This window comes from Juglans regia, chromosome 12 (genome assembly GCF_001411555.2).
Source record: "Juglans regia cultivar Chandler chromosome 12, Walnut 2.0, whole genome shotgun sequence".
Lineage (NCBI taxonomy): Eukaryota > Viridiplantae > Streptophyta > Magnoliopsida > Fagales > Juglandaceae > Juglans > Juglans regia.
In genome coordinates this window covers 25,971,003-25,998,697 of record NC_049912.1, presented here as the reverse complement: position 1 = coordinate 25,998,697, position 27,695 = coordinate 25,971,003, and the positions used below count along the sequence as shown (strand labels likewise).

At 34.7% G+C, this 27,695-nt stretch overlaps 4 protein-coding genes across 4 annotated transcripts; 2 read left to right on the top strand and 2 right to left on the bottom strand.

Annotated features, from left to right (window-relative positions):
• Window positions 1–13: 13 nt before the first annotated feature.
• LOC109022313 (transcription initiation factor TFIID subunit 9-like) lies at window positions 14–2,469 on the bottom strand. The gene is made up of 3 exons (XM_019005186.2): window positions 2,238–2,469; window positions 1,067–1,342; window positions 14–565 (listed from the first exon to the last, which is right to left on the bottom strand). Exons 2-3 carry the CDS (start codon window positions 1,322–1,324, stop codon window positions 299–301), a joined length of 525 nt encoding a protein of 174 aa, XP_018860731.1. The 5' UTR covers window positions 1,325–1,342; window positions 2,238–2,469; the 3' UTR covers window positions 14–298.
• A 4,745-nt stretch (window positions 2,470–7,214) lies between these two features.
• Window positions 7,215–15,450, top strand: LOC109022311 (exportin-T-like). The gene is made up of 13 exons (XM_019005184.2): window positions 7,215–9,277; window positions 9,466–9,555; window positions 9,678–9,767; window positions 9,909–10,013; window positions 10,458–10,517; window positions 10,851–10,913; window positions 11,003–11,098; window positions 11,674–11,838; window positions 12,571–12,744; window positions 12,874–12,939; window positions 13,039–13,137; window positions 14,391–14,537; window positions 14,955–15,450. The coding sequence occupies exons 1-13, from the start codon at window positions 7,562–7,564 to the stop codon at window positions 15,042–15,044; spliced, it is 2,961 nt and encodes a 986-aa protein (XP_018860729.2). The 5' UTR covers window positions 7,215–7,561; the 3' UTR covers window positions 15,045–15,450.
• Window positions 15,451–19,601: 4,151 nt separating this feature from the next.
• LOC109022315 (putative receptor-like protein kinase At1g72540) lies at window positions 19,602–21,536 on the top strand. Its single transcript, XM_035683691.1, has 6 exons — window positions 19,602–19,982; window positions 20,108–20,243; window positions 20,334–20,470; window positions 20,553–20,676; window positions 20,749–21,111; window positions 21,178–21,536. The coding sequence occupies exons 1-6, from the start codon at window positions 19,602–19,604 to the stop codon at window positions 21,369–21,371; spliced, it is 1,335 nt and encodes a 444-aa protein (XP_035539584.1). The 3' UTR covers window positions 21,372–21,536.
• A 3,063-nt stretch (window positions 21,537–24,599) lies between these two features.
• LOC109022314 (trimethyltridecatetraene synthase-like) lies at window positions 24,600–27,229 on the bottom strand. The gene is made up of 2 exons (XM_019005187.2): window positions 26,265–27,229; window positions 24,600–25,402 (listed from the first exon to the last, which is right to left on the bottom strand). Exons 1-2 carry the CDS (start codon window positions 27,168–27,170, stop codon window positions 24,773–24,775), a joined length of 1,536 nt encoding a protein of 511 aa, XP_018860732.1. The 5' UTR covers window positions 27,171–27,229; the 3' UTR covers window positions 24,600–24,772.
• Window positions 27,230–27,695: the final 466 nt, after the last annotated feature.

The window sequence follows — 27,695 nt, the reverse complement described above, 5'->3', positions numbered from 1 at the left end:
AACTCTTGACATAATTTATACAAGGAAGCAAGTAATTTCATTTAGAGCCCCTTGGCAAACAAGTCTTAGGCATCCATTTACAAATGGGTTCTTTCCGCAGCTCTTGAATACAGTAATCAGTATGCTCAATTTGAATGTTTCCCACTTTTTTGTAACATTGCACTTTACCAGCCTCTTCACTATCGAGAAGTCACTTCGAACAGATCAACATTAAAGAAGATGCATATTTTTTTTTTTTTTTTGGTTCCAATATCTTCAGACAATGGATCTAATTGCTCCTACATAGTTCATAAAGTTTTCATTTTGGACGGTTCATGAGGGGAAAGGAGACCCTTTGAGTATGCTGTGGCATATCTGTCCTCTGTTCTTGCGAGGGTTTGGGATCAACAAGCTCTTCATCCTCCTCGGTTTCTTCAACTGTTGGGGAAGGTTGCTTCTTTGGGATTGCAAGTTGGTAGTTGGGGCTGATCAGCGTATCCTGCTCAGGTGGGAGAGGAATACCAGCCCCAGCTATTGTCCCCGGCAATGGTATTTTGTTCCGGTTTCGAGCCAGCTCCAGTAAGACCTGATGAATTATTAATTGAATATAAATATCATGTATCTTTCAGCATAAAGTAAAAATGGTCTTTTTTTTTACCCGGGTGGGGGTGCTCAAATACATCTGATTGTTATAACATTTTTAAGCAAAACACATCAATTGTGGGCAGAAGCAATTGACCTAACCGACCATGTATGCTTAAGGACTTCTAACCTTAGTCTTCGCTAATCTGTTATCTGTTTCGATATTGTGCTTATGTATAGCCAACAACTCTTGACTTGCAACTTATCAAACAAAACAAAAAAATTGTGCCCCCAAGAGCTAAAGTTATTGACAACTTAATCATAAGATACTGTCGGCATTTGACCTCAAGAACCCTCACAGCACCATTCCACAGTGCACCATCAGAGAATAATCTTAATACCTTAAAGCAAAGTGAATTGCAAATCTAATGGAGTCCAAAATTTAGTTTAAGACCAACAACATAAATGGTTTAGAACACAATGGCAGATTGTAAGCCAAAGTTACCTCTCTTGGTGGTGGTTGAGAGAAGCTAAAATTGACTTTTGACTGGATAGCAAGCTTGACATCACCAGTGTCTATGGCAGCCTTACCAGCATGCTCTGAGTACACCTGTGCATCAGTTAATACATCGACAACATATCGATACCACAGTTCTAAAAATTGGTGTATAACACGGGGTTCATAGTCCTCGACACCCATTGATTTCAGCAGTGACTTCACAATCTTTGCATCCCTTGGCAAATCCTCATCTCCCTCAGCCATTTCCTTTACTTTTTTCACCTATATCAGGAAAAAGATTAGGGCACTCCAAGAAGCTTTAAAGAATAGATATCACTTCACTAGCAAAACAAATTCTTCAACCAACGTTTGAAGTATCCATAATTAATTACAACTCAATCTAAGTTATGAAATAGATGGGAGTTGTGATTGTACAGTAAGTAATACTGACATTGAAAGACGTCATAATAAAACTTAAGAAAGAGGGGGGAATAAACTTCCAGAGCAGAACAAGGGTTATTAGGCAGGAGGGTACATATTTCAGCTAAGACATTATGCACATGTTTTTTTTTTTTATGACGGGGAACCACCCACGGCAGAGCCCTTAGGACTCACCCATGGAACCTAAACCCCCGGGTAGACTAGCGACATTATGCACATGTAGCAGGCTATTGCAAACATAACCAAATCTGTTCTGTTTACATGCTTCCATATGTCAATTCGTAGTCACTGGAGCTGACACCTTTAGGTTTAAGTGAAGATGCTTCATTCTTGAGCGTAGAAGATCAAAGATCAAAGTAACAAAATAAGTACGGTCAACTCGGATTGAAAAAATTGCGATCAGAACTACGAAAACATGCAAATTTACTTTTTTTCTCTACTTGTTATCTTTGACAACGGGTTTCAAAAGCAGCACTCTCTCTAACACTAGCAAAGGAAGTAAATAAAAAGAAATGCTCAAAATGATGTTTCAAAGTGAATCTGGGGGCATAAAAATTCAAAAGAACCAAGATCCTCAATCCCTAATTGGGGTTGGGGATTTCGGACCCAACAAATTGCCCTATAAATCAGGACCTTCCAGCCTTTTCAATGGGCATTTCACACTCTATGAGCTTATGGGGTTTCCACAAATTACAAGACTTTAAACAAGAAAGAAAAAAATTGGAGGAATGAATACCTTTGATTCGACTATATCCAACCGTTAGATGGAGAGAATTTGCGAAATTCACCGAGTATTAAGGGAATGGTTTGCTGGGAGTTGGTCGGTTTCGGCCAGAGGCAGTGGAGGTGTGGTGTTGGGTTTAGGTCGGAAGAGTGGAGGGAGAGACCGATGAAGGACAAGAACGTTAGGGAGGAGAGAAACGGCGGAAAAACATACGAAAGTATGAAGGGAGAGAACCGTGAAGGACAAGTCTTGGGCCATGCTCGGCTTCCTCTCGTTTCTATCCAAAGCCCAATGAAAAAATTATTTTTTTTAAGGAACAAAGTAATTAACTTTTTTTTTTTCTATCACAGATACAACAATTATGGGTAATTTTGAAATAACTTCGAGTGATTGAAATGTACCAGGACAATGAGGTCATTGTTTCGGATTGGAGAATCTCACTGTTGATAAGGCCATTATTCGAAGTTTTAAGTCTTGTTTGGATAGTGAAATGAGATGAGATGAGATGATTTTAGATAAAATTTAAAAATTAAATAAAATATGAGGACTGCTAGAGACACAAACAAATCTCACAAACAAATCTTACATATTAATGTGATACACTGTGCTAGTGTGCTACGTCTCTTTTATTTATTTATTTTTTTCCCTCTCTCTCTTTCTCCCCCTCTCCCATCCTCCCCCTTTCCCTCTCTCTTTCTCCCTTCCGAGGTGGTTCTCGACCACCACAGACGGTCAAAAGGACAGCGACTGTCGACCACCCAAGCCATCGGCTCAGATCCTAACCACCCCGACCACCTAGCGGCAGCCACGCAACGGTCAACCACGTACACATTGTGCGCCCTTTTCCCTCTATCTTTCTCCCTCCCAAGGTGATCCCAATGACCCACAAATGATCAAATGACGGCAACTGTTCATCACGCAAGTTGTCGACTTAAATGATTAGATCCTAATCACCCCGGGCACCTAGTGGCGGCCATGCAACAATCGACCACGCACATAATATGCGAAATGTGCACCAACGTGCACGGTGAGTTGCTGTGAGCTTCACCCCGCCGATGCTGCTTGGACTGTTGGCATCTTCTGCCTATCTGTAGTCCCCGACCACCATGGCTGGCACAAAGAGAGGGCAAGGATGGCGGGCATGAGAGAGGGGGAGAAAGAAAGAGAAAAAAAATAGGGGAGAGACGTGGCACAGTCAGTATGTGGAATCTCTTTGTGAAATTTATTTGTATTTATTTATAGTGTTTTCTAAAATATTATTAGGATATTATTTTGAAATTTGAAAAAAAGTTGAATTCTTTATTATATTTTATACGAAAGTTTAAAAAATTTGTAATAATAAGATGAGATGAAATGAAACCGTTTCTATATCTAAAAAGGCCTTACAACTCGAAATTATAAGAAAATTGAGGGGGTCCGCGGGAATTTTAATTTTATTGCACACAATCTTACCAAGTGAGATATCTTTGATGGAATCGTTGAACACGTTCTCGTCTCATATGTTTCTAGGGACGAAGCCAAGGGGACTCCCTTGAGGATTTGAAAATAATTTTTTTTTAAAAAAATGTTTTTTTTTTTTTAAATGTAAGAGTGCATTTTTGTATATACTAAGTTTTCAATTGAGTAATATTATATATAATCATGTGTTATATAAGTATTGCATATTCTTTTTAAAAAATAGTGATGTCAACTATTAAAAAATTAATTTTTTTTATCAGTCTTATATTTATCTAATTTTAAAAAAAAAAACTCATGACGTTTTTACATTCTATAATTTTAAATATCATTTATCATATTTATATTATCTTGCCATAAAACAAGGCTTAAATAAGGTGAGCCCGCACGTGTGTTGTGTGTACAACTCGCCTGGCAAAACATAAAAAGACTATTTTTACAGTTTTATGTTGTTCAAGTTTGTTACTCTTTTTAAAAAATATGGGCGAATATAAGATTCGAATGAAAAAAAAATTATTTTTTATGGTAAATTTTATTATTATTTAAATAGATTAATACATCTTACATATCCTAAAAATGTAATATTACTTTAAATAAAATCATTCCCGTAAAATGTTTTACTGCCATCTAATAATCATCGTCACTTGTGGCTTTCGTTTGGCATGCATTCCCATTTGTATATCGGAAATTTGTTTCATAAAGCAGAAACAAAGAAAGAGATTCAATTACTAGCAAGCTTACACAAATTTCATATAAAACTACCACAAACAGAACGAAATACAGTAGAATTACGAGTTAGGAAAGAAGCTGTAGGAATTGATCTCTCTTATATATATATCTATCTCCAGAAAAATTCCTGGACGGATGCTTGCCATGAAAGTACAAGCATCAGCATCACCAAAATCCCGGCAAGGCCCCAAGACGAGCTTCCAATTCTAAGAACCCAAGAAGGGTCCGGAGAAGGAATTATTGAAGCTCTAGCGCCTCCTCCCTGCGCAGATGCCGATGAAGTTGTTCTGATTGCAATAATAAGCCCTGCAAGAACCATTGGTAGAACAAAGCCAGAGCTCCACTTTGTTTCGTAATGGCGCGTATCGTTCTTCGGCCTCAAGTACAGCGGAGATAGCACTATTGCAGAAACCAGAGCCAGCGCCATGGCTACAGACCTTTGGGATGAGTAATATTGGCTTGTGTAAGTATGCGTAGCCATAGCTAGGCTAACCAATATTACTGAAAACAAAAACGATACTGGTTCTTCCTGATCTTGGAGAAGAACCAACTTTGATAAGTAAGCTTGACTTGGATTCTGGGATATATAAAGGGAAGAAGATGGAAATGGTGAAGGAATCCAGTTGGAAAGTGATGGACAGCCGTCCAAAAAGTGAAAAAGAAAAAATGTAAAAGGAATTAAACTATGAACATAATCTGTGGAAAGGCGAGAAAGATGGTAATTAAAGAAAGGGAAATTGAGATTGGAAGGCATAGGAAGTAAGGTATCTCTCTTTCTTTTTGTTTGTGTTCATACTTCATACCGGATCCCAAGTAATAGCTGGCTTTTTGTACGATATAGTTGTTGCGGGAAAAAGGAAGGTACTAAACAAAGGAAAAATATATGCATCTGCCTCACACCGGCACACACTCAACTTATTGAGTGTAAAAAAAAAAAAAAAAAAAGTAATGTGAAGTGTGTGCCGGTGTGGGGCAGATGCATAGCATTTCTCCTAAACAAAACCGTCTAGTGTCGATTAACATGCATTGCCATTTTGCAAATCAAAAGGTTGCTATGGAAATTTTGGGCATGTTTCGATGTTTAAAATTCTGTTAACAATAGTAAAATAGTTTGAATAAATATATTTTATTAGATTTTTAAAAAAGAGAAAAAAAAGTTGGATATAAATATATTTTAAAATAAATATTGTATTGAAGTTTGCGTAAAAAAAATTATTTGAATGTAATTTGTTAATATTATTTTTGTATTGAAGTTTGTATAAGTTATATTAATTTTTATATTTGAGTAATTATTAGATAATGATTAGATGACAAAATTGAAATCTGAAATTAAAAAATATTTTATATTTCAGTGATGTTTGAAAATAAAGTTATAAAAAATTTAAAAAACTTTAGAAATTCTCATATTTATCAAACATGTCCTCAAGCAATATTATCGGAGGATATGCGTTAGAGTCGTGCTATCCATAAGCCTCATATCCTATACACTCACTTAAAAATATGTCATTTTACTTTTGCATCATATTTTACTTATAAATATGTCTGGAATCATTTTCATTATGTGGGTAAAAAATAAAATGACATGTTTGTAAGTAAAATATGATACAAAGATAAAATGACATATTTTAAGTGGGTGTGCAATGTGTGAAGCTTATGTCTATAATTTTTCTATGAGTTATGAGTTAATGCGAATGGTTTTGTAGAGGATGTGGTAACGTGTTCCAACCTTTCTCCACACCGTTAATATGATTTTTTTTTTTAAATTTTTATAGCAAATAAAATTTTATCAATTTTGTAGAAATTATGTTTGTAAATACTTGTTTTCTTATTAAAGACAATTACACCAAATTTTGATTGAGAAATATTCTCAACTTATCTCATCGTTACGATTTTAATAAATTTTTATATAAAATATAATAAATAATTTAATTTTTTAAATATTAAAATAATAATAATATTAAAAAATAATATTTTTTAAAATTTTTAATTTTAATTTATTTCATCTGATCACAATCCTAACTTAAATCCTAGCCAATGAGCACCTCTTCTCACTACTATTCATTATTATTCAGTAAATCATCTCAGCTCATCTCAACTTATCTCAACTCATCTCACTACTATTTATTACTATTTAGCAACTTTAACTCACAAATCTCACTACTATTTACAACTCATTTCATTATTATTCACAATCTATCTCAATTCATCTTCAAATCCAAACATCTCAAAGCTTTCGCCAAAAGGAGTTCATCCTACACCGCCATACCAGTTTTTCATATTCCAAGATTGTACACGGCTTTTCAAATTGAATAATGATTGGATGACTATTCTGCTATCTATTTATTACTCTATCACTATCCTTTTAAATTTGTCTCCCAACAAACTAATTTATTTTAAGTAATTTATATAAATAATAATAGAGATACTATTCTATTAATATTTATTTATTATTTTTTTAATTTTTAATTTACTTAATAATTAAAAAAAATAAAAAAGTACTTAAAAAAAATTGAAATGTAATTAAAATAATAGATAGATAGTTATAGGATTTACCCTATACTTTTATTGCATGACTTATGTTGTCTTTTCTTTATTGTATTCTTAAATTACAAATTAGGTTGAATTGATATGTTGAAATATTATTATTATTTTAAAATTTTAAAAAATTAAATTATTTATTATATTTTATATTAAATTTTAAAAAAATAATAATAATAAATTAAAATGAGATTGATAAGCAAACGTACCATATATCTCGGGAAAAACTAAACTATAAATATAGATCCCAACTCAACCTATCCCAAACCCTAGGCTATGCGCTCAAGACACAGAAGAAATTAACGACGCATAAGAAAACAAGGAAAAACCCTAGCTTTAACTACACAATTCACAATATAGACTTAGTTATAATGATCTTCCAATTGACCTGATCACAATTTGAGGTAAGCTCTCGCATACCTCTGAATCTCTCATTCTCTAAAATCCATTTGGGGTTGTTCGCTGTTCATCCAAATCTTTAAACCCCAGAAACATCTTCTAGAAAGCCCAGAAGCAGAAAGTTGGTGGTTTTTCTGGGAAAATTTTGTTCCTCCGATAAAGTGCTGGGAAGTAGAGGAAAGTCTTCTTTTTTAGATTTTTTTTTTTAAAAGAGCATGGATGATTTAGAGAAGGCTATACTTATATTGTTCGATGTATCGGGTAGTCTTGATGATGCTTTAAAAAAGAAGGCCAAGGATTATTGTGACGACATCAAGGAAAAACCTTCGATTTGTAGTATTTGTATTAATAAATTATGCTTTTCGAACCTACTGGAGGTCCAATTTTGGTGTTTACAGACTCTTCAAGACGTTATTAGGATCCGCTATGCATCAATGAGTCTAGATGAGAAGTTTTTCATCAGGAAATCAGTATTTTCTATAGCGTGTTCGGAGCCTATCGATGATAAGAATGTTGCCAGGCTATTAGAGAGTCCTGCATATATAAAGAACAAGTTTGCTCAGGTTTTGGTTACTTTGATTTATTTTGAGTACCCGTTAATTTGGTCCTCCGTGTTTTTTGATTTTTTATCTCATCTGAGCAAAGGGGCTGTGGTAATCGATATGTTTTGTCGGATTTTGAATGCTTTGGATGATGAATTGATTAGTTTGGACTATACACGAAGTTCTGAAGAGATGGTGGCTGCTGGGCGGATTAAGGATGCAATGAGGCAGCAGTGTGTGCCACAGATAGTGAGAGTGTGGTACGACATTGTGTCATTGTATAGGAATTCTGATCAGGAACTCTGTACTAGTGTATTAGAGTCTATGAGGAGGTATATTTCTTGGATTGATATTGGTTTGATTGTGAATGATGCATTTATCCCACTATTGTTTGACTTAATTTTGGTGTCGGAACATCTCCGTGGTGCTGCCGCTGCGTGTTTGTTGGCAGTGGTTTCTAAGCGGATGGAACCACAATCAAAACTTTCACTGTTGCAGAGTCTTCAAATCAGTCGCGTTTTTGGGTTGATTGCTGAGGATGGTGATTCTGACTTCATTTCAAGCATAGCTGGATTGCTTAGTGGGTATGCAGCAGAAGTTATAGAATGCTTCAAACGGTTAAGTTCTGAGGAAGAAAAAAGTATTTCAATGGAGCTTTTGAATGAAGTCTTGCCCTCAGTTTTCTATGTAATGCAGAACTGTGAGGTTGATGCGCCATTTAGCATAGTGCAATTTCTGTCGGCTTATGTTGGCACAATGAAAAGCCTCTCTCCTTTGAGCGAGAAGCAGCTGCATAATGTTGGTCGGATATTAGAAGCGATCCATACCCATATTCGTTATGATCCTACGTACCGCAATAATCTTGATGTATTAGATAAAATTGGAAAGGAGGAGGAATATAGGATGGTGGAGTTTAGGAAGGATATACTTGTGCTGCTTCGTAGCATGAGTCGTGTGGCTCCTGATGTCACCCAGTTATTTATCAGAAACTCAATAGTTAGTGCTGTTGCCTCCCCACCCGACAGGAATGTTGAAGAGGTGGAAGCTGCATTATATCTTTTTTATGCTCTAGGAGAGTCAATAAGTGATGAGTCTATTCGAACTGGAAGTGGACTTTTGAGTGAGTTGGTGCCAACAATTATATCAACAAGGTTTCCTTGCCATTCTAATAGGCTAGTAGCACTCATGTATCTAGAGGCAATAACACGATATATGAAGTTTGTTCAGGAGAATGCCAAATACATTCCTATCGTTTTGGCTGCCTATCTTGATGAAAGAGGTATACACCATCCAAACATCGATGTGAGCCTACGGGCAAGTTATCTGTTCATGAAGGTTGTAAAATTGCTGAAAATGAAGCTTGTGCCTTTTATAGAGACAATTTTGCAGGTAATTGGATCTTCATTTATATTTTATCTTCTACCTTTTTGTTTTATTTTATTGATTATCGAATGCCAATATTTGTCACAAATAGTTCCACCCTCTGTTTCTTTCTCTCACCATTAGGTTTGATTGATTTGACTATTTCTCATTCCTTCTCTCCTGCTATCTCCCTGATTTTTTCCATGTATTTTCAGAGTCTGCAAGATACAGTTGCTCGATTTACAAGTATGGATTATGCATCAAAAGATCTTTTGGGATCTGAAGATGGTAGTCACATTTTTGAGGTATTGATTTATCATTGTGGTTCCTCTGTAGTTTGTTGTGTGTGTAGGTGAAGTAACGTCATTCCAGAGGCTGTGGATGATTTTTTTATTTTATTTTTAATTTTTACATGCTCCCTTAACAGGCAATTGGTTTATTGATTGGGATGGAAGATGTACCTTTGGAAAAGCAATCCGATTATCTCTCCACATTGCTCACTCCTCTTTGTCAACAGGTTATAATTCATATGGATGAAATCTTTAATTTCTTAGGAGCTTCTTCCCTGCCCTAAAAAAAAGTTCTTTGTTTGTTCACAATATTTGAAACAGCCAAAATTTGATATATATCCTTTTGATAAGATCATCCTGCAATGCAGGTTGATGAATTGCTCAAGAATGCAAAATTATTGTCTCCAGATGAGGCTCCTGAAAAAATTGCTATTATCCAGCAAATAATCATGGCAATAAACTCTCTCAGCAAGGTTCTTTTCCATCCTTTTTGATCTTCTGATTTGTTGCTTGGTACTTCTTTCATCTTGGCTGGTTGATTTTTTCATTTTGTATGATGTGCAATAGTTTTATAAAACCTTTCATGTTTTACTAAATACCAATGCAATTATATGAGTGTATTAAAAGTAAATAGAGTCACTATCTGTGAATTCATAGATTTCTGAGCCGGATTGTTCCAACTTGCTTGTGTATTTTGGCTGTAAGCCTGTATGTTAAAACAAGTTATGTGTATTCATTTTATAACCCTTGTTTTTGTAATAATGACAATAATTTTCTAACTTCTTGTCTGTGCACCCCCGGGATTGGACACCCGGTGCCAATAATAAAAAAAAAAATTCTAACTTCTTGGTGTTTGGATTGGAGTTCTGACTTGGTTTGTATGCTAATTGTCCTCAATATGTCTGTATGCAATCCAGGGCTTCAGCGAGCGCCTTGTAACTGCTAGTCGTCCGGCAATTGGTCTCATGTTCAAGCAGGTCTGCAACTTTATTGTGTTGAGTTTTCTATCCAGGATTTTGAGAATCATTGTCATGGATTTCTAACGTCAGTCTGTTCATTAGCTTTATCAGAAAGAGAGAACTACATCAGTTTCTTGCTTCACTTGTATAAAAAAATAGTTTCTTGCTTCGATGAGATATGAAAAACTGAAGTAAAATTTTGCTCGGTTGGACACTGTTTCTGCGGTGCCTACCTTGCTCTTTGTAGTTTGTTGATAATCAGTTAATGGATGAGATTAGTTTTGCTGCAGAAATCATTGTAGGGGCATCATATGATGCACTAATTTTTTTCTTCTTTTATATATGATCCAGACACTGGATATTCTCCTCCAAGTTCTTCTTGTATTTCCGAAGATAGAACCTTTGCGGAATAAGGTAAGAGTTAGATATGGGTCCATGGAAGTACTGTGTTTTGATATTTTATCAGCTGCTCCTGTTACCTGATGCTTGTGTGTGGTATTCAGGTCATGTCATTTATACACCGCATGGTGGAAACTTTAGGAGCATCTGTATTTCCATACCTCCCAAAGGCATTGGAGCAATTGCTTGCAGAAACTGAGGTAAAAACAGTGAAATGAAGAGCCAATGATTTGGAATACATTGAAAGAGTGATTGTTTTCCATAAAAGATGGAAACAAGGGCTAACCTGCTCTGCCTTCACCTAACAATTGGAGTAGGGTTAAGAAATAAATTTTTAGGCACATTTATAGGGAAGATAACTGTTGTGTCTGAATGACTGGATGCAATTTTTTTTTTTTTTTTTGTATACGATAGAAGAGACAAAAAAAAGCAAATAGAAGCATGCGTTGGTTGATCCGATAATATATCTAGAATAATTTTCTTCCTATAGTCAATGAAATGATTGGCATCATGCTTTGCTTCACTTTATTTATCTTTCAACATATATCTTCTTTCCCAACTTATCAAAACATATATCTTTGTTCCCATCTCCTTTTCTCAGTTTGAAGAAAGAACTATTTTCATTTCCTTTGCTCTAGTTAAGCTGTGAAGGAATGTTTTATTGCTTTGTTATGGTTTACAAATTATGATTGAGAATGATTATAGGTTTCTTCATTAGTTTACTAATTGCTTTAGTGCCATGAAGGTTTTGATTCTAGATCGTGCTTTCTTTCAGCCAAAGGAGATGGTCAGTTTTCTTTTGTTACTCAATCAACTTATATGCAAGTTCAACACACTGTTCCACGACATATTGGAAGAAGTATTTCCTGCTATTGCTGGGATGATATTTAATGTTGTCCCAAGAGATGCATTTCCTTCAGGACCTGGAACCAATACTGAGGTATGGGAAGAGCAATTCAGCAAAACTTTTCCTGATGTTTGTTCATTAAATGAATGCTTCTGCAGCCACTGCTCTTGACATATTTCTTTTACATAAAAAGCCTTATTGTCTGATTGTTTTTGAGCAAGAAAAAATTCTATGTTGAAAAAAAAAATTCAGTTACTTTATGGATGTTTTCCTTAAACAACGATTGCTTACATCCTTAAAAAAAAAAATAGAGAGAACACTCCGTGTACTTGGGCTTTGCCTACTTTTATGAATAAAAAAAAAAATGGAGAGAACAAATTACGAATTTTTTTTATTCAGTTATAAAGAGTTGGGAAATCTAATATTCATGTTTGTATTGTCTAGTGAAAAGGTTACAAAATGATTGTTTTCTTCCTTTAAAATTGGCTTTCTATTACATGATTCAATTATATGGATTGTAAGTTACTTATAAAAAAAAAATTATATGGATTGTAAGTTCCAGTTTTATAAGCTGCATCAGGTAGCATAATGAGTTCTTTCTAATTTAGGTGGTGAAGTGAGTTGATTTTCTGTCCTTGATATTTATTGCTAGCCTTGAAAATTACTCCAGATCTATGTCTTAAAGAGTGGTTGTAATGTATATGAAAGTGAAAATCTACTTGAAGCATTTTACATAGTAATTTTCAACATCCTGTACCAGTTCTCTGTACTTTGGGGATTTCTATTGCTCATGTGCATGCCATGACTCCTTATTTTCTCTTGTAGGAAATCCGTGAATTGCAGGAGCTTCAACGAACATTATATACATTTCTTCATGTGATAGCTACACATAATCTTTCTTCCATTTTTCTTTCCCCCAAAAGTAGGGGCTACTTGGATTCAATCATGCAGTTGCTATTGTACACATCTTGTAATCATAGGGATATTCTTGTAAGAAAGGTCTGTGATACTTGCAGATTTTACTTTTAAAGCATTTTGATTTTCTTAAGATAGATTCCCAGCACATTAAAACTTCTAAAATATTAAAAGTCATAATCTGAATCTAATTTTTTATTTTCTGGTACCCAGGCGTGTGTTCAGATTTTTATTACATTAATTAATGACTGGTGTACCAGGCCTTACAGCGAAGAAAAGGTAATTACCAGGTTCCCCCAGACACTATTGTTTTGTAGAGGTAATTTTTTTCATCCTCGTAAAAACCTCTTATGATTTTGAATGGCGAATTGTTTTCAGGTGCCTGGTTTCCAAAAATTTATGATTGAGGTCTTTGCAACAAATTGTTGTTTGTATAGCTTGCTTGATAAATCCTTCGAGTTTCGTGATGCAAATACTGTAAGTTTATTATTCATGCTATTATCATTATTATTATCGAAATGTTCCCTACTTATTTGGTCTTTTACATTCTATGTGATCGACAGGTTATTGTCAAAGCTTCTTACCAAGTAATTGATGTATAGGACTACATGTTTAAGTTATAATTAGAAAAACTAACGGGAGTCACTTAAATGTATCCATTTTCTTTTCAAATTTTGACTCATTTATGTGTAGTCATCCAGGAATAAGATATGTAGGCACCTGTCCGAGGAATTTGCCATAAAAAATCTAGCTAAATTGTTAGATCTGTAGAACTTCTAATTTTGCCATAAACAATCTAGCTAAATTGGCTTTTGATTGTAGTTAATTTGGGCCTATTAATATTTTCATAGTTTTTCTCAGACTATGCTCTTCTTCTCCGTCCCTCATTTTTTCCTAGAGAACTTTGGTTTTCCACTCTAGCATATTCCTCATCTTAATATCAGTTTTGATGAAGTTAGTTAGCAGAAAATTAATCTAACGGCCAATAATCCATACTGAGGAACCCATAGTTATTCTTCATCTAATGAATATTGCTGGAAGACCTGCAGCGTGATTGGCAAAGTGGAGAGGAGTGCGATTGGCAAAGTGGAGAGGTGATCATGGAGAAGTTCTAGATTGATACTTGCCTGGAGGTTTAAAAGAAGTCACTATCTTAGATAAATGCTGGTCCAAAATGGGCGCTGTCTGGTATAATTAAAAAATGAATTCACTATAGTTTGAGCAACGTATATGTACATTTTTCCTTTTTTTATTGGTTTGCAAGAAGACCAGGGTTGTATTGGCTCGTAGAAGAAAATGTATCTTCTTTTACTTACAAAGAAAAAGTATCTTGTTTGCCCTTGCAAGTAATCATCCCACTCCTAGTGAATGAGTCCTTAAAGGTGAAGGGGCAATTCAACAACATGGGTTTGAAGTACAACATTTTTATTAAGATATTGAACTATATTACCTTATAATATGTGATGAAAAAAATGACCTGGTTACTTCATGAGTTACACTATATCATAGCATTAGTATTTTATTAATCAATGATCTAACATGTACTAACTAACTTGCCTTGCATTATTTATTCTTTTGGCATATCCTTGTTTTGATATGTTTGTTTTGAATTTCGTTGTCATGTAATGTTGTAATGTTGAGAGAGATTCTATTTGTGCTTTTTAAAGAAAGTATTCGATGTCTTGGTGATTTGTACTGATAGAAATTGTTATTTTGAATATACTTGACAGCTTGTTTTGTTCGGAGAAATTGTGCTTGCTCAGAAGGTCATGTATGAAAAATTTGGCGATGAGTTTCTTATTCATTTTGTATCAAAAGGTTTTCCAGCTGCATGTTGCCCTCAAGATTTGGCGGCGCAATATTGTCAGAAGTTGCAGGTATTAAAAGTAGCTCAAAGCTTGTACGACCATGCTTATGCTTTTAATATTATCTGCATGTTAATCATGTATTTTTTTCTTTACACTGAAACTTTTTCCCACTCTCACTCCAAACATCCTTACACCAAAACAATCTTAATTATCATAACATCTTACCTCGACTTCTGAAACAAAACAAAAACCAAACAAACTTTTGCAAAACTCGTAATAGAACCTCTCAAAAAAGTTGTCTTCCCTTCATATTTTCCATGGTTTCCACCACTATGTGTTTCAAACCTCAAGAAAACATCTCTAAAAAGCTTTCTCAATTCAAACACATTTTAAATAGATATATTGTTTACAGGGATGACCCAAGATTGAATGTCTGGCATAATGCTCTAACTTTTGTTCTGCCATGTGAAATGTTCCTTTACGCAGGGTAGTGATATCAAGGCATTGAAATCATTTTACCAATCACTCATTGAAAACTTAAGGATGCAGCAGAATGGAAGCCTTGTTTTCAGATAGCATTTTCACTATAGATGAATGTTAAAGAGTATTATTCCCAAGCTTCATGTATTCGTTTGGCTCCGAGTCGTGGCGATACTTTTTTGTTCAGCAAAGGTAACTACAACTGCTACAATGATATACAGGTCAAGTTCGTTGTCTATACTTAAAATTGGTGATGTTGCAGGTTCTTTCTGTATATAACTTTTGTGCGGTATTGTGGACGAGGGTATATCTGTATATTTTAGTCCTTTATTTTACACTTCTTTCCAATTCTTTCCGCAGTTGTAAATTTTCTTAATTGTAAGTATGGCAACATCTATCAGTGTGGAGCTGCTTAACCCGACATCAAGCTCTCATATCTTTTTTTTTTTTTTTAAATATTCATTTTTTATATTCGTTTTTGTTTTTGTGGTTTTTTAATATCCCCTTGTACTCTTTGCTATATCAGAACTGGAACTGAGGTGGTGAAATATATTTTGAGAAATGATAGTTGCAGTTGGAGTGTGTAAGTGCCGTGTAATCATTTTGAAAAAAAGTGAATAGATATGAGTCACATAAAAACAAAATTAATTTTTTAATAGTGGAATTTACTCTTTTTCAAAGCGATTGTACGGTACTTGCGCATTTCATAACTGTATGTAATATTTTTCATATTTTTGTGCAAAAAAGAGAGATGTACGTAGTAAACTTCTATATATAAATCCCGGGTAACATTAATTAAAGGAAAATATTTTAAGCATAAATAGATTATACAAAAGTAAATTCACAAATTGATATGGTTTGATGTGGTATGTTAGATTGTAAAGTTACTTTTATTATAAAATAAATCTGACGAATTTTATGAAGTTACTTAAGTTTGTTTAATTAAATCATCTTAGATTCTTAGTAGTAGCAAATTTATGCAATGCACAAGAATAATTACATTAAATAGAACTTTCCAAGACGTTTCAAATCTGGTATTTTTTTATTTCTAAAATTGTTTTAGCAATTTGATCTTCAAATCTTATAGATTTTGCTCGAGTGAAAAGGCACGCGTAGAAAACAGAAAAACACTCGTGAAAACGAGAGAGAGAGCTACAATAAAAATCTGTAACTTAAAATTAAGAGGAAAGATATTTACAATTGTAAATTTTACATATAATCGTTGTATAATTATTTTAAAAAAAAATGAATAAAATATAAGATTCATATTAAAAAAAATTAATTTTTTAATAATAAATTTTATAAACTTTTGAAATAATTGCGCGACGTTTAGTCTAAAATTAAATGTATAATTCTCATTTAATAATACATTCATTTTTAGTTAAAACTTAATGCTTTAATTGATGATGTGATTGATTTCTTAGCGGTAAAATCATGTCACTCTCTCTAACAATTATATTGCATATATATATATATATATATTATATATTCAAAATTATAATTTAATTGGTTATGCTATATTTGATTTAATTAGTTTAAATTAATATTATTTAATAATAAGTAACACAAATGATTAAATGTACGCCCGAGAAAATTAGTCCCTTATTTTGTAAATCAAGAGAAAATTTACGATTATTACAATATAAATTAAGTGATTAAATGTATTTTTTTTTCAAAAATTTAGAATAAGTGATGATTTAACATGATATCATGACAGAAGTTTTAACTTTACATTTCATCTTTGTCCGCTTAATGTTTTAAGATAACTAGTAATTGATCCGAGTTTATAATTCATATTCAGTTTATAAGTCTCTTAAGATTTTGGAATAGGACTGTTGGGAGGGAATCGAAGGTTGCAAAGATAGGAATGAGTCTTGAGGGTGGACGCAGTATTACTTTCTTACGTAGGGAGAAAGATTGATCTTTGCCGGTTTGGATGCAATGAATTTTGTATTAAGAGTTTGGCAAGTATTTTGTGTGAATCATCTTTCACGCCTAGCATGCGTTACGTGTCAAAAAATCACGAGCAACGAGATACTCACTAGCTATATATGATGGCTGCTGCTGCTGAGCTGATCTATCTGACAAGTAAAGTTTAAGCTACTTCTGAATACGTGAACGTTTTTGTTTTTTATTTTTTATTTTTTTTGGGGTCATTTCGTTCATAGAAATTGACAGCCACCAACCCAGATAGTCACTTGGTTATGGTGGGGAGGGGTGATGTACTTTGACGTTTGGTGCAAATCAGATTGTATTATGTAATATTTATATATATTTGTAAAGAATAAATATAGATAGGAGTTACTATCGAGAATATTCAATTTACATACATGATGTGGTATCATCTAGACCACACATCTTTCTAAGTGAATATTAGGAACAATCAACTAAAAGCAGCCACACAGTAAATGCAAAGTGTGTATTATTATAATAACTTCTCTGTAACATTACTCATTTGTAAATTGGCTTATTAGCTGCAAACTAGGTAAAAATATTAGGATAGTGTGCCGTCAAGCTTTGGCCATTGGGCGTGTTCACTAATATAAATTTTATTTTATATTTTTTAATATATTTAAATATTTTTAAAAAATATAAAAATACATCAATATATTAATAGTCATTTATTTAATTAGTAAATAAAAAAAAATAAAATACATGAACAGTCAAAATGAAGATTATTCAAAATATTATATTTCGACAAAATATACGACAGTGCAAGCTAGGTACTAAACAATGGAGGCTCACCTCCTCTCCATGCACGTTTTTCTCTCCTCATCGAGTAAATTAAAATGATCATTTTTATCTTTTCTTGATGAGTTTCTTTCACAAGGTCCCACGAAAAATAAAAATATCGTTTTCAAGACATTTTTTTACACCCAAAGATTTTGTGCCAAGTGTGAAACGAACAGATTAAGGCCAAGCTTCTTAATTATATATATATATATATATATATGTACATGAGGATATAATTAGGCATCTCCCATGAGAAAAAGACCAGAAAATCTCATCATTGCTAGTCTTTATTATTCTATATTATATTGTTGGGTTAACTAAATGTTTGTTTGATGCTAATTTTCAACCTGGTTCCATGAGGATTCCATTAAGATCCCAACCCCCCCATTCAAGGAAGACTCTCCAATTTGACCATACCTCAAATTTTCATTAATGAAGAAACAACCCAAAATCAATTGGCAAGAGTTCATTGAGTTTCTCATCAATCATAGATGGTAACTATTTATACTAGAACGAATAGTACTGCTTTTGATTTAGTTGCAAGATTGGCTATAAAAAGGTTAAAAATCTATTTATTAATTGATGTGGCACTGGTGTGTCAAAATCATATTGAGTTGCAACCAAAGTTTATTTATTTATTAGAATTTGGAAACTGGGTTGATTTAGTTACACAAAATCAAACTATCTCATCTTATCTTATATAATCATTACAGTTTTTTTAAACTCTCACATAAAATATAATAAATAATTCAACATTTTCAAATCACAAAATAAAAATAATATTATAATAATATTTTATTTAACTTTTAACAAAATATCTCATATCATCTCATTTGAACTGCATAACCAAACATGATCTTATTACCTGATGTGATTTTATTTTTCTTCATTCTTTTGGCAACTTAGAAAAAACTTTCTTATCCATGTAGTTTCTAGAAGTTGCAAGGAATTAGTTAATTAATTTAGTTACGAATTGAAGCCCGAGCAATAAGTTGTTTCTTTTTGGTCAAATCTTAGGTTTCAAATCATACTAATACGTTTGTGTTTTGTCTGTCTTTGATATATATATTATATATATATATATATCAACAAAACAAAAAACAAAAAAACAAACAAAATGGATATTAGTGATTGAGAATTGCTATAGTTTTAAAGAGATCTCATAAAAATAAACTCACAAATTGACATATATTCATATGATAGATTATATTTACTTTACGATAAATAGCTTTATAATTTAACATACTACATTAACACACGTCAATTCGTGAGTTTCCTTTTATGAAATTTCTTTGTGGTTAAAACATTTCTCTTAGTGATTTAGTGGGCCTATCCATATAAATTTTCATTGCTCATGAGCATGAGAGACACAAAGCAAGAAATGAGAATCTAAATGGGTACATAGGCACATAAAAGAGGCTGGCATGGGCATATTGATAAGCTGCTTTGTCAAAGTATCCAAATTGCCAACACAAGAAATTACACAGAAGCTCCAATTTAGCTCATGATCAAGCAAACTTTACCTAGACATAGTTTTTGTAACATGAACCATTCCAAAATGGTTGCAGCTGTCAAGCTTCAAAGTCAAGCCTGAGAAAATTAGGTCATTTTTACACTACCACCAAATAAACTTAGGACCCAAACTAAAAACTGTTTAGTACAATGCTATCTATCCTTCTAGAGCTAGTCGGCTTCCATATTTAATGCCAAATTAATATTTTCCCAGCAAGGAAAAGGAGGTAGTCAATTATGATTAGGCAATAGACTTTGTGGTTTGAGTCCTGATCTCAAATTACATCCTATTTTATGCCCACATGCTTCTTTATCAATATAAATTGCTTCAACATCAAGCTTTAAAAGAGACTGTTTAGCTTAATGTTAAGAAACTTGAGCTAAGAGCATACCTTCAAAATTAAAGTAATGGCTTTCAACAAGTTCACATTGAAAAGTTTCTTATCCAGATGTTTCAATGCCCAGAAACCGACCCCCAAGCCAAAACTTCCAGCATCCAACCAAAGTTCATTCCAGAGATTATCGCTCTCGGATTTAAGCACCTCCTCCTTCTCTATCGTGAGTGATCTATCAAACTCTCTTGTTGGATCAAATCTTCATGTTTTTACTCTCAAGGAGCTCAAAGCTATTACACAAAACTTTTCAGCTAGTAATTATCTGGGTGAAGGTGGATTTGGACGGGTATATAAGGGGTTCATTGATGACAAACTTAGGCCTGGATTGGAGACTCAACCTGTGGCTGTCAAGGTACTGGACTTGGAAGGGACACAAGGCCACAGGGAATGGCTGGTAAGCATTTCTAACCCCATTTCTATATTTGCCAATATCATCTGTTGTTCTGGAAAGAAGATTTTCCCATTTTTAGATGATGAAAATATATGCTTATGTTTGAATGAATCATTTTTATTCTGCAGGCTGAAGTAATATATCTTGGGCAATTAAGGCACTCCCATCTTGTCACCTTGATTGGATACTGCTGTGAGGATGAGCACAGGCTACTCGTGTACGAGTACATGGAGCTTGGAAACTTGGAAAACAAACTATTTAGAAGTAAATATGCCCTGTTCTTTCAAATTTGATATAGGTTGCTTCCGTTTTGTTTGTTCCTGTTATAAATTTCTCTTTTTCTGATTAATGCAGGTTATTCTGCAGCCTTGCCTTGGTTAACAAGAATAAAAATTGCCATTGGGGTTGCAAAAGGCCTTGCTTTTCTCCACGAAGAGGAAAAACCAGTCATATATAGAGATTTTAAAGCTTCAAACATCTTATTAGACTCTGTAATATCATTGATCTTCTTAGCCATTTTTTCTTATCATATAAGTGTAAGTGTCACTAAACAAGATGTATCTACTTTTTCAGGATTTCGCTGCTAAGCTCTCTGATTTTGGGCTTGCAACGGATGGACCAGAAGGAGAAGACACTCACGTCACAACTCGTATCATGGGTACCGAAGGCTATGCAGCTCCCGAATACATCATGACAGGTAATACAGTTACTTTTCAAGCTAATAACATAATTAATTTGAAAATTACTAAATTGGTTTAAAATTAATCAGGCCATTTGACGATTATGAGCGATGTATACAGCTTCGGAGTGGTCCTTTTAGAGCTACTGACGGGCAGAAGATCCGTGGACAAGAACCGACCCAGTAGAGAGCAGAACATGGTAGAATGGGCAAGACCTTTTCTAAAGGATTCTCATAAACTTGACAGAATAATGGACCCCAGACTTGAAGGACAGTACTCGAGAGAAGGGGCTAGGAAATTAGCCTTGCTGGCTCATCAATGCCTGAGCCTGCACCCGAAGTCAAGACCCACAATGACCAATGTGGTCAAGACCTTAGAGCCTATCTTGGACTTGAAAGATATCCCAATTGGACCCTTTGTGTACATTGTACCAACAGAAGGAAAAAATGAAAGTGGAGAACTGAAGAATGGACTGGGAGGTGAAAATGAAGGTGACATGAAAAAGGAAGGGAAGAGAGATGAACAGAAGGAGGAGGGAGAGGAGGAGGAAAAGAAAGAGAAGCGCAGTCACCAGCACCAGAGAGGTCATAGGCATAGACATCGGATTAGGACATTGAGGGCTCGTGCTGTCTATTCTGATACTGCTTTGTATAAAACTCTTGGGACTGCTTTGTACTCCCCCAAACCAGAACCGTTGGACGAAGGGGCATAGTTTGCATAATCACTCGCAAGCATACCGTACACTTTGGAAAAAAATGATGTTGATTGTGGAAGACATATTTATCGTACATCAGGACTTATTTTTTCTTTGTTTTTGGATATTTTCTCTTGTACTTTGCAAAATCATCGTCAGTCGTCAACTTTGTTTGTCCAGATTTTAAATGAGCAGCTTCCATTTTCCAAATTCTCAAGTTACTTCATCAGCCTTGACTTGAAAAGAATTTTGGAGAGTGATTTTTCATGGTATTAGAGCAGAGGTTCTGAGTTCGAATGCTGACTATACACTCTATCATATTTAATTAAATACTTCATATGTTGAGTCACCTATTGAGAGAGAGTCTGGCCTACACGTGAGAGGGAATGTTAAGATATAAAATAAATAATAAAAATCTATCTCTTTCTATCAGCTTAAGCTTTTGGAACAAGTGGTGTTTTCAATGCTCAATTTCAAGCAAAGTATTCATAAGGATCAGACTTTCCGATACATGAACTTTATGAATAAATAATTTCTATTCAAGTTCTTGATTGGATTGTATACAGATTGGAAAGGGGCCAAATTTTCTAGATTTCCTTGAGTTTTTGCGGTGAGGCCTTGTTGAAAGATGTAAAGCTGACCACATTCATATGTTGATCCACTAATCCCTGTGAATTTGAAATTTTAATCTGCATTATCGGTGAAAATTCCTGTCCTCGGTCAATATTCCATGTTCAACACAGTCAGCACCGGAATGGCCAGTCCAAATTGCAGAACCGGAAGAGGTGACCGACCATACGAGTCCAAGGTGGATTTAGTTTTAACACGTTCTACGGAGCCAGACTATTTTCATTTAGGCTTGTATAATTGGTACTTGTCTGGCTTACAATCTGTATTGACTATGGGCATTAGTAAGTCAGTCACATTTCCAAAACCACTGAAGAAATATGAAAAGTCTGTGAACCCAGCTTCGGTACTTGGAGAAAAAAGAGAGAGAAGATGAAAATGATTATGCAGAGCTTAAGGATATGAGTTCAGCACTACAGAATCAATAGTGTGGTAGGTAGGAATGCAACTTCATTATGTAGAGATTCTTACAACTCAACATCAACGGCAGACCCTATAATTCCTCATTCTTTTCTTACTAAATACTTCTTCGTATTTAGTAATCTTTAGAAGCTTTATGGACCAGAGAGTAAATTCATGTAATTTGAATTTCGGTTCTTCAAATATCCACTCCAGAAGCTCCATCTTTTTCTTCACAATCACGTCACGAGATGACGAGGAAGAGTTTTCAGAATCATCATAACTGCAGGTTACTGTTTACTAATGCGCTCAGCAATAAAAACACGACAACCTATAAAAATTTAATTGAAATGTAGTCAGGAAACTAACTGGCCAAGACAATGGGGACAGGGTTTATTCCTTTCTTAAAGTAATGATGAGGTATAGCAACCAAGATTGGATAAAGTTGTACCGATTGATGTGTTGTGTGTTACATGGTGAGATTGAAAACTTGAAACGTGCAAGTGATGCAACACAGAACGCTCTTGATGGAACAAGAAAGCACAATCTCTCTCTCCCTTTTTTTTTTTTCTAGGCAGAAACTCAAAACGTTAATTCATTCAAGCAGTAATTCTGTTCCACACACAGATTGACCTATTGGCACAATTGCTGCCAACCCCACCCGCCCACAGGGTTGAGTCTACAATATCAGCCCCCCCCCCCCCATAAGCTTTCTCGAGTGGATATTCAAATCCGCATGAACCAAATGTCGAGAGAGAGATCTACCCATCCAATACAGTAAGATGAAGTTCACAATTTGAACCAAGAAGAGAAATTTAAGTCCAGCAGCATATCTCTAAATAAATTCAATTTTTCTGTTGTTTTCTTCTAGATTCTTTTGTATTGGTTCTGCTTTTGCATTGATCATCATTTTGGTTGCAAACCCAGTCTTGGTGGTACTTCTCATCATATGCATCACACATGGAAAGGGGTAACTAATCCAAGATCACTGAAAGAGATCCATGTTAAAAACGCCCAATCACACCAACACTCATCTTTTTGTACTAAAGTCATATGGTAGCTCCATAGTCGCTTTCACCAGGACATAAATAGGAATCTGGCAGCAACCAAAACAGTTTTGTCAAAAACTAACACCTTAAGCTATATGTATACATGTGTTCGTGTTAAACAAAACAAGACAAAAATCCAAAAGGGGCTCCTTGATATTACATTTGATCTTGTAAGTCAAGATCCAAAAGGGAATCTTGCAACCAAATGCATGGTAGAACTTGGTTTAAACAGAGTATATTGACGTCTTTGCTTCTTCTTCACTGCAAATATCAACAGTGTAATGCTCACAACAAATCCGAAAGTTTCAAACAAAATAATTGTACCTTACACATTTCATAACCTTTGTAGAAGCAAACACAGATATTTAAATAAATTTATTTTATATTATACTCGTGATAAAAAAAAAATAGACCTTTTACCATCCCATTGCCATTGCTAGGGTTTTGACGTAGCCACTGACAATGTCGTCCCCAAGTGGATATCCTTTTGACGGCTCCATGACCATGAGCCACCCCACTCGAAATCACAGCCCTCGATCAAGGTTGGTACCCGAGTCAACACGGTCCACTGATTAAGGGGATTAAGGACCGGGAGAACCCGGAGAAGTAATATAAAGGTGAAGTAAAATGAGAGATATTTTATATAATTATGTTTTAAATAAGAGATATTTTTAATAACATTATTTTACAATTTTTTGTTGGTATTGCATATTTGTTTTTTGACTCTAAATTTTAGAATTAGGATAAAAAGGGTAAAATAAGTAAAGCAATCTTTAAACGTATTTAAATTTGAGAAATGAAATTTACAATCTTAAGATATGATAGTCTTGCACATTTATTTTAAAAAATAAAAAAATTTAAGATCTACATGAAAAATATTTTTTAAATAATATATCTTACCTTTATTTCAGAATGAGTGACCATATCATTGTATCTATATTACTCTTTAAAAATTGGGTATGAATTAGACATGAGCAAGTTTAAGGCTGTATTTAGATGTTGAATTGAGTTGAATTGAGATAATAAAATATTATTATAATATTATTTTTTAATATTATTATTATTTTAGAATTTAAAAATATTAAATTATTTATTATATTTTATATTAAAATTTAAAAAAATTATAATAATAAATTGAGATAAATTAATATAGATTTAGGACCAAACGAAATGGCCAAGCTGAAACGCAGGAAGAAAGCGTAATACATTAATACGATCCAAAAAGCAGGACACTAATGGATGTCAGGATGTAGATAACGACAATAACGCCTTCAACATGGAGTAGAATCATAACAGTAAAATCCAAGCGTTACTTATTACAGGGAGTTTGAAACAGGACAGGAATCACGGAGAATAAACATGTGGTGGTAACCTTGGCTCCACAACAGTAACAAGCGGGATTTTCCTAGGCGTGGAGAGCCCAAAAATTTCCTCCATGTCCAAATCCTCCTTCTTCATGTCCCCTGGAAGTTTCCACGTGAATCCATGTAAGAGATTAGCCAAGCTTGTTTGAATCACTTTCAGGCCAAGACTGTAACCGGGGCACATCCTTCTCCCAGCCCCAAAAGGCAACAACTCAAAGTCATGGCCCTTGACATCGATGGCCTTTCCAATGAACCTCTCGGGGAAAAACTCATCTGGATTTTCCCATATTGCAGGGTCTCTCCCAATGGTCCACACATTTACCAGCACTCGTGTCCCTTTGAGAATGTCATAGCCACCAATCTTGCAATCTTCCCGGGATAGCCGAGGCACCAACATCGGTGCCACAGGGTGCAGCCGCATTGTTTCCTTGATAATTGCTTCGATGTATGGTAGATTTACAATGTCATTCTCTTCAACCCATCTCTCTCTTCCGATTACCCTATCCAGCTCTTCTGTAGCCTTGTTGAAAATCTCTGGCTTTCTTAGAAGTTCAGATATTGCCCATTCTACAGTCACAGCTGAGCTCTCTGTTCCACCGGCTATCAAGTCCTGAGAATCAGATTATCCAATGCACGAGTAAATTCTATGAGAATATAAATTAATACATGTTAATCACATCCATGAGTGCTGAATCATCTTGTAATTTCTGCACACTAAAATCATAAGTTGCTTAAAGACAAAAGAGGAGTTGGGTGGGAACAAAGGAAAGTTAACCATTACTTCCGATTTCACACCCAATAATTACAAACAAATGTTAACCACAAATCACTTATTCTCCACTTTCCTTCGAGCCATACAATTAAGGTTACATCTTTCGAGGAAAGCATTATTCAGACTTCATCAACAGGTCTGATAAAAAATACTAAAACATAAAAGGGGGAAAAAACAGATTGCTGCCTTGGACAGAAGTCTCAGTATTCCAATTCCTCTGTTTTGTTTTTCTTAAAAGGTAAAAGCTTTTCATGTTTGTATAATGAGATGTTTGTTATGAAATTATGATCTAGTTAAAAAGAGTTGAATTTAGACAAATTCTCCATACAGTACAACCAATCCAGACTTCCTACCTTTCCTATTCTGTTGCGATCCATTTGCTCATAACAGAGGAAAAGAAAAATAGTATTTAGATGAGTTTGTATATGGATTGACAAGCCTACCTTTGTGATTAGACAGCATCTTGTGAAGTAATAATTAATCAAGGATGGGAGGAACATCATTTGGATTCAGTGTCAACCATCTTTATGACAATAATTCAAGTTAATAATGCCTCGTTAGTGTAGGTTATGAGGTGTCAGTTATAGAGGGAAGTTATCATTTTATTTGAACTTTCAAGACAAATGGTAATTTAACCTATAAAATGAAGAATATGTATAAGATGAAAATAGTTAAAGATAATGTCAGCCAGGAATACTACCTGGGTAAATGCCTTGATCCCATGTCTTTGAAGCTTAACATCGAGAGTAGGATCCTCAGCAAGCTGCAATAGCACATCCACCATGTCGTTTGCAGCATGCCCCTTCACTCCTTTCCTCCTCTCAATGTGTTCATCCAACACATGCTCCAAGAACCTATCAAACTTCTTGTTCAACGCCTTCATCCTCTTAATATATCCCTGCAAGTCCAAGAAATCGATCCAAGGCATGGAATCTCCAATATTCAACACCCCACTGAGCAAGAATAACTCGTCTAACATCTTCTTGAACTCCTCCGGAGACACAATCGAGTCCTCGGACTCGTCCGTGTACTTCTTTCCCAGAACCATGCGGCTTATCACGTTGAGACTGACGGTAGAAAGATGGTCTTTCAACGTCACCAGCTTGTTCGAGGATTCGTACAAACCTCTGAGCAAAGCATTCGTCTCCTCTTTCCGTATGTACTCGTAGGACTCCAGACGTTTCGTGCTGAAAAGTTCCATTAGACACATTCTACGTGCCTGCCGCCAATATGGACCATAAGGGGACCAGGTAATGTTCGAGTGATTGTAGGCGGTGTATTTGCCGGCAGCGATTTTAGGCCGGGAGGCGAAGGTGACATCATAGGTTTTGAGGATTGCCTTCGCCATTTCGACAGAGGAGCCAACGACAACAGGGAATGACCCGAAACGGAGGTGCATGATGGGACCATATTTTTGGGAGAGTGCATGGATGGATCGATGGGGGAGTTGGCCTATGAGGTTGAGGTTACCGATGATGGGCCAGGGTTTTGGACCGGGCGGCAAGTGCACTTGACTGCGGCGACGGAGTTGATGGCGGGAGAGGAAGACGAGGGCTAAGGTTGCAAGCCATGCGGCTGCATATGAAGCCCAAGAAGGAAGCTCCATTGCCAAAAGCAGCCTGTTGATCAGTGGCTTAATTTCGCGGTGTGTGTTTGTGGGAAGTGATGATCGAAGCGGTGGGGTATTTATAGGCCAATAAAGCAGGGATAGAAATCCGACCGAGTGAACACTACAAAAATGAGTACTGCAGGGCATAAAAGTAAATTTAAGAATTAAGATGATTTTATATGACATATTAAATTTATTTTATAATAAAAATAATTTTATAATTTACTATATCATATTAAGACAAGTGAATTTATTAATTTATTTTTATAAATTAATAAAGTACTATTAAAAGAGTACTATCATTTAGGTACTTAGTTAATAGAGTACTATCATCAAGTCTAGGAGTACTATCATAGGGAGCACCTCCCTCCTACTCTTTGGATTAAAAAAAAAAAAAACAAAGTCTTAGCCCATTAATTTATGAGATATTCATGATCATCCCTATATCATATATTAATATATGATCTATTATTTTTGTAACTCTATTTAAATATATATATATATATTTATATATCAATATGT

Excerpts from the sequence above, each read along its gene's own strand:
- LOC109022314 (XM_019005187.2), bottom strand. The coding sequence starts at position 27,170 with ATGGAGCTTCCTTCTTGGGCTTCATATGCAGCCGCATGGCTTGCAACC. Across the intron at positions 25,403-26,264 it reads GGATCAAGGCATTTACCCAG|GACTTGATAGCCGGTGGAAC; the intron begins GTAGTATTCCTG and ends TCTGATTCTCAG.
- LOC109022313 (XM_019005186.2), bottom strand. The coding sequence starts at position 1,324 with ATGGCTGAGGGAGATGAGGATTTGCCAAGGGATGCAAAGATTGTGAAG. Across the intron at positions 566-1,066 it reads CTCAACCACCACCAAGAGAG|GTCTTACTGGAGCTGGCTCG; the intron begins GTAACTTTGGCT and ends ATAATTCATCAG.
- LOC109022311 (XM_019005184.2), top strand. The coding sequence starts at position 7,562 with ATGGATGATTTAGAGAAGGCTATACTTATATTGTTCGATGTATCGGGT. Across the intron at positions 12,940-13,038 it reads GGCCTTACAGCGAAGAAAAG|GTGCCTGGTTTCCAAAAATT; the intron begins GTAATTACCAGG and ends AATTGTTTTCAG. Across the intron at positions 14,538-14,954 it reads AATATTGTCAGAAGTTGCAG|GGTAGTGATATCAAGGCATT; the intron begins GTATTAAAAGTA and ends TCCTTTACGCAG.
- LOC109022315 (XM_035683691.1), top strand. The coding sequence starts at position 19,602 with ATGGCTTTCAACAAGTTCACATTGAAAAGTTTCTTATCCAGATGTTTC. Across the intron at positions 20,244-20,333 it reads GGAAAACAAACTATTTAGAA|GTTATTCTGCAGCCTTGCCT; the intron begins GTAAATATGCCC and ends TGATTAATGCAG. Across the intron at positions 20,471-20,552 it reads CAAACATCTTATTAGACTCT|GATTTCGCTGCTAAGCTCTC; the intron begins GTAATATCATTG and ends CTACTTTTTCAG.